Source organism: Orycteropus afer, unplaced genomic scaffold (genome assembly GCF_000298275.1).
Source record: "Orycteropus afer afer isolate SDZICR_OR568_19922 unplaced genomic scaffold, OryAfe1.0 scaffold00193, whole genome shotgun sequence".
Classification (NCBI taxonomy): domain Eukaryota; kingdom Metazoa; phylum Chordata; class Mammalia; order Tubulidentata; family Orycteropodidae; genus Orycteropus; species Orycteropus afer.
In genome coordinates, this window is record NW_006921780.1 from 5,977,002 (window position 1) to 5,983,862 (window position 6,861).

Below are 6,861 nucleotides of genomic sequence, written 5' to 3' on the forward strand. Positions count from 1 at the left end.
TTCCTTCTTCCTAGTCTATCTCAGTCTGTAAGCTAGGCTGATACCTGGTGCACCATGTGCATCCTGCTGGGTTTGAAACACCAATGGCTCAGCCTCAAAACCCATGGCTGTAGCAGCTATTTTATGTTAATCGCTTCCCCTGATTCTTTTTCCCCTGCTACCTTATATGAACTGGGACACCAGTGATGCAATGGTTAGACACTAGGCAGCTAACGAAAAAGTCGATGGCTTGAACCCACCAGCTACTCCACAGGGAAATGTAGTGGCAATCTGCTTCTGTAAAGATTTACAGCCTTGGGAATCTTGAAGGGCAGTTCTACTCTGTCTTATAGGGTGTCTGTGAGTCAGGATAGACTTGAAGGCAATGGGTTTGATTTGGGCTTTTGGGTCTTATATGAAAACATTTGGTGGCAGTTAATGTATTAGGTTTCACAGAGGTGTGACTGAATTGATATCACCCCATAATGACATGAGAACTGACGGAACAATTGTGCATCCTCTGGGTTGGAGGCATGAATTTTTCATTTGAACAAAGAAAAGAAAATTGATGCTGATGAAAAAAAAACATAGACTGTGCTGGGTATATTTCATTTTCCCTTCAAGATCCATTCTCTGCCATTCTTCTTGCTGCTTGATTGCTCAGGAGGCTGTTTGGAATACAGTCATGGATTCCCTTGCCCTCGGGCTTCCGTTGAGCCTAGCCAGTAAGAGGTATTGACAATACCTAGCAGCAGAAGGATAATTAATGAGGATAATAACTCCTCCGCTCTGGTGCTATAAATTGGCTAAATCGTTCTACCAAAGGCCAAATTCTTGGCAAATTTCTTCTATGTTATTTTCTCCTGGGGTTCCTGTAACTTTTCCTTCCCTTTGCCCTTCAGTCCTAAGGCTAGTAATTGTTCCCTAATGCTGTTGATCTGGGACACTTCATATCTCCTGGTTTCTCTTAACCCTACCCACACCTTTGTAAATAGTCTCTTTATTAAACTCTTTAGTTATCGTACTTCAGTGTACTGTGTATTTTCCCAGACCCCTGAATTAGAAGGCGGGAGGGGGGTGGGGAAAAAAAATGAGGAAACAAAAGTAAACCGGGAATAAAGGAATAAAAAGAAAAGGCAGCAATGAGCTAGTGAAGAATAAAGGACTGTTACAAAGGAAGAAAAAGATAGACAACAGTGGAAAAAAGCAAAGACACTGGCAGTGGCTGACCCAATACATTATAAATCAAGTTTAAGCAAGAACAACCATTGGGAATATTTTCTTAATTAAACATCTTCAAAGATTTTTCTCTTGCCTTCAGATGCCAAAGGCCAGGGCCTCATGACTTCTGTTCTATAAAAGTGAAACAAAATCCTCAAGTCCAGGGTTTTTCAACAGTAGCACTAATGACATTCCAAATTACATGAATCTTTGTTGTACAGATGGGATGTCCTGTTCAATGTGGGATGTTGAGTAGCATTGCTGCCTCTATTCACTAGAGCAAGCAGTCCTCCCCACTCCTCGTCAATTTACAATCAAAAATATCTCCAAACATTGCCAAATGTTCCCTGGGGCAGAGTTACCACACAAAATACTGCATGGGATATACTTGTACTAAAAACTTTATTCATTGTTTATCTGAAATTCAAATTTAAATGGGTCTCCTGTGTTTTTATTTGCTACCTGAGATCAAAACCACACCTTCCAGTCCAATTAAGAACCAATGACTCCCACCTTCCAGTCCGATTGAAAACTACTGCTCTAGTCCTTGAGTAATGGAGGAAAAATGTGGCGATGGAAGAGGAGAAAGTTATGAGCAGATTTGCATTTTGAGCAAAGCAGTTTAAAACATCTGAGTCCCACTCACAAACCATGACTGGTGCATTTATCACTCTATTTGTGCAGATGATATATTAGGACTCGATTTGAACCCTTGTTCCGCTTTTGAATAAGCAACTGAATATGGAAGCTCAGAAATTACCACCTACATAGTTAGACTATCCTAAGTGCCAAAGCTAGGATAAGAAAGGAAATAAGCGGCTTTGGTGGTGCCCTCTATTTCCTTTTTGTTGTTGTTCTGAACCTAAGTTATAGTCACCTTTTCTTCTTCAAGATGTTTATACTGAGGGTTTTATATGATTAGACAATAAGGGTGAGTTAGAAAGAATTAATGTGGAATATTTTCTCCTGCTCTTAAATCTAATCCAAGTTCTCCTAGAAAGAGGGGCACACACATGCTTTGGAATACCTGAGACTTGCAAACCTAGAATGTCTGAGGTGAAATTTACCAGAAAAGTAGGTATTCTTTTAAACTATCCCTCAGGGTCTCAGCCAATTTATAAAAAGAGTTCAGAGAAACCCAGAGTCACTCATTGATACAATTTATTATCCTCTCCTCCTTGTTAGCACTCCAGGTTATCTGTCTCCAAGTATCCAGGATTGGGAGCGTGTTGAGGTCCCACACCACAGAGCTCTCATCGGTAGAACAGGAGCACGGCTGCCTCAGTTATCGCCCGGCTACAGCTGTAGCGTCTGTGAGTTCCATATCCATCCCAATCAAAGGAAGAGAAATCCCCGCACTGCCTGGGATTTCTCTCTGGAAAGAATCCTCCTCCTCCAATGCAGTGCTGGCAAACAAGGAGAGGAGGAGACATAACGAGGTGACACCAGCAAGCTCTTAATGGTCAAATCACTTAGAATCTTTGGTCCTCATCCTATTTAGCTTTGCCACATGCTTCCATGGTGTTGCCCCTTCACTCCCTTAAAACCCTCCAGTGAATTCTGAAGTAATGCTCTCTCTCCTGCCTTCTTTTGTATCTTACTTGGCATTCATTCTCAGGTCCCTCTGTGGGCCTCTCTTCCTCTACCCACTCCCTGAATGCTATTCCTCAAGGCTCAGTCCACACCTCACTCTCCCAGGTATGGCTCATCTTCTCTCTGGCTAAGGCACTTGACTGCTAACCAGAAGGCTGGCGGTTCAAACCCACCAGCCACTCCTCGGAAGGAAGATGGAGCAATCTACTTCCGTAGTGATACTGCCTTGGAAACCCAAGGAGGGGTCGCTATGAGTCGGGTCCGACTTGACAGCACATAACAACAACAACAGTATATGGACAACTCCTAAGTCTTTGACAACCTAGCTCAGATTTTCTTATGTGTGAGACCTCTATATCCAACAGCTGCCTGGATGTCTCCACCTATATGTCTCAAACGTATCTCAAGCTCCACCTGAACAAAACAAAATTATTTATTATTGACCTCACATCTGTTTCTCATCCTGTCATCCAATCTTGATTAAATGATAGCCCTCAGTCATCCAAGACAAAAAAACTAAAGTCATTTTAGTCTTCTTTACTTTCTATCTCCCATAGTCATCATCTAGTCATCAAGAACTGTTGATTCCATATCACCTATGTATCTCTGGAATCTATCCATGCTCATCCATACCTATCAAAAATGTCCTAGTTCAAGTCCTTAGTATTTCACATTTGGACCTTTGCACCTGCTTCATAACTGAACTCCTTGTCCCTAATATCCCTGGTGTTAAATCCAGTCCTCCACACCACTACCAGAGTGATCTTTATAAAAACCAAATCTAATCAAGTCACTATTGAATTCAAAATTCTCAAATAATTCCCATAATGTAAACATCTCCCTACCTTAGCTCTTGTAGATACTTCCAGAATCATCTCCTTCCTGTCCCCAATATACACTCTGTGCTCCAAATTACAAAACAGCTTCAACAAACCATGCTCTCTCAAACACCACTGGCTTTGAATATGCTTCTCATTTGTGCTAAAAAGTGCTATTCCATCCTTTGCTAGATAGAATTTTGCAAGACCAATAACACATCATTACAAATGCTTGGGTTTTTTTCAACAATATAAACAGCAACTATACATGTGGGCCTCACCAGATGGAATATATAAGAATCAAATAGACTACACTTATTGAAAAAGGCAATAGGAAAGCTCAATATCATCAGTCAGAACAACACCAGGAACTGACTATGGAATAGATCATCAGCTGCTCCTACACAAGTTCAAGTTGAAGCTGAATAAAATTGAAACAAGTCCACAAGAGCCAAAATATGATCTTGATTATATCCCATCTGAACTTAGAGACCATCTGAAGGATAGATTTGACACATTGAATACCAATGACTGAAGACAAGATGAGTTATGGAATAACATCAAGAACATCATACATGAAGAAGAAAGCAAAAGGTCATTAAAAAGACAGAAAAGGAAGAAAAAAGCAAGATGAATGTCAGAAGAGACTCTGAAATTTGCTCTTGAATGGAGAGAAGCTAAAGTAAATGGGAGAAATAAGAAAGAAATGAGAAAATAAATACAAGAGTTGAACCTAAGATTTCAAAGAGTGGCTTGAGAAGATAAAGTAAAATATTAAAATGAAATGTGAAAAGACTTGGAGTTAGAAGACCAAAAGGGAAGAACATACGTGGCCTTTCTCAAGCTGAAAGAACTGAAGAAAAAATTCAAGCCTCCAGTTGCAATGCTGAAAGATTCTATGGCCAAAATTTTGACCCATCCAGGAAGCATCAAAAGAAAATGAAAAGAATACACAGAGTCACTATACCAAAAAGAATTGGTCAACATGCAACCATTTCAGGAAATAGAATATGATCAAGAATCAATTGTATTGAAGGAAGAAGTCCAAGCTACACTGAAGGAATTGGTGAAAAACATGGCTCTAGGAATTGATGGAATACCAATTGAGATGTTTCAACAAATGGATGCAGTGCTAGAGATACTCACTCATTTATGCTAAGAAATTTGGCCAACTGACTAGAAGAGATCCCTATTTGTGCCCATTCCAAAAAAAAAAAAAAAAAAAGGTGACCCAACAGAATTCAGAAATTATTGAACCATATTGTTAATATCATGAGTTAAATTTTGCTGAAGTTAATTCAAAAATAGTTGCAGCGGTATGTTGACAAGAAACTTCCAGAAATGCAAGTTGGATTCAGAAGAAGGCATGAAATGAGAGATATCACTGCTGACAGATGGATTTGGCTGGAAAAAAAAAAAAAACAGAAGGATGCTTACATGTGTTTTGATAACTATGCAAAGACATTCAACTATGTGGATTATAACAAATTATGGATAACATTGTGAAGAACAGGATTTCAGAACTCTTAATTGTGCTCATTTGAACAGTCATTTGAACAGAATAAAGGGATACTGCATGGTTGAAAATGAGGAAAGGTGTATATCAGTGTTGTATGCTTTCACCATACTTATTCAATCTGTATCCTGAGCAAATAATCTGAGAACCTAGACTATATGAGGAAGAATGTGGCATCAGGATTGGAGAAAAGCTCGTTAACAACCTGCAATATGCAGATGAAACAACCTCACTTGCTTAAAGTGAAGAAGACTTGAAGCACTTACTAATGAAGATCAAAGACTACAGTTTTCTGTATAGATTACACTTCAGTATAAAGAAACATAAATTCTCACAACTGGACCAATAAGTAACCTCACAATAAATGGAGAAAAGGTTGAAGTTGTCAGAGATTTCATTTTTATTTGGATCCCCCATCAATCAACACCCATGGAAGTAGTAGTCAAGAAATCAGATGATGGGGACTTCCAGTAAGATGGAGAAATAGGCAGACAAGTGACACATACCCTCTTCAACAAAGAAAGAAAAACCAATTGATAGAGATATAGAAGATAATCCTGGAGCTCTGAGCTTTGAAAGGAACTAGACAGAAGTGGATTAGGCACCAACTAGTGGAAAAACCTGAAAGGAAACAGTGAGTACAGAGATGGTCAGAGCTGAGAACGGTCAGCTACTCTGATGGGACCAACAGCCTGAATATTTCCAAGTGATGATGGAACCTCAGAATTGACCTAAAGATCACCCCTGGTCACCAAAGTCTGCAGGGACGACAGCACTGGTGGCCTATGACTAGGAAGGAAAATAGCAAGGAGGGAAATAATGTGAGCTATTGACTTTCCACTGTCCAGAGAGCCCAGCCATTTTGATTGTTTACACATGGCAGCCATTTTGGATATTTAAAGTGACTGAGGGTGCAGCCATTTTGAATCTTTACAAGTGGCAGCCATTTTGGATTTTAAAGTGACAGCATTCTCATTCAGATTCCAAGGTCAGCAGGGACATACAAGAGGCTGACAACCAGAAAGGAGACAGGTGTTGAGTGTATAAGTGCTGTCCAGTAGTGAATAGAGGAGCACAGCACATTACCCTGCTTATGCAGATAACATACAAACAAAACAAAGAAAACGAAAATCATGGGCAAGTCACTGCAACATACAATCACCAATTAAATATCAACACAAAAACGTCACAATGCCTTGGAGACAACAGAGCATCACAATCCACTCAAAAAAGCAAGATAAAGCAGGAGAAACAAGAGACCAGGATACAAACCCAAAACACATCCCTGAGGAAGACACAGTATTAGAACTCCCTGCTAAGCAATTCAAAAGAATTATATTTAGGTAGCTTCAACAAATTGAGAGACAGATCAAGGGAAACAGAAAAAAAAAAAAAAACCACAACAATTTAGAAAGACAATACAAGAATAAAATAGCAAAATAAATGAAAAATTAGAAATAGAAATCCAGAAGATTAATAGTAAATTTTCAGAAATAGATAAGATATTGAATGGGCAAAGGAGCAGAACTGAATCAATGAATGACAGAATTATGGAGATTAAAAGCAAATACCTGAACACGTCTCTGGAAAGGAATAAATCAGAAAAAAAAGATCAAAACAAAATGAAGAAAGCCTAAGATTCACATGGGATATCATCAAAAAGAATAACCTACATGTAATCAGAATTCCAGAACAAAAAGAGACAAATAAAACCACAGACAAAATTGTTAAAGA

At 39.1% G+C, this 6,861-nt stretch overlaps 1 protein-coding gene across 1 annotated transcript in view; it reads right to left on the minus strand.

Annotated features, from left to right (window-relative positions):
* Window positions 1-2,453: 2,453 nt before the first annotated feature.
* LOC103202872 (intelectin-2-like) overlaps window positions 2,454-6,861 on the minus strand; it is a 15,329-nt gene continuing 10,921 nt past the window's right edge. Inside the window, exon 7 of the mRNA XM_007947800.2 lies at window positions 2,454-2,606. Within this exon, the coding sequence (XP_007945991.1) occupies window positions 2,454-2,606 (153 nt within the window). The remainder of the gene's footprint in view (window positions 2,607-6,861) is intronic.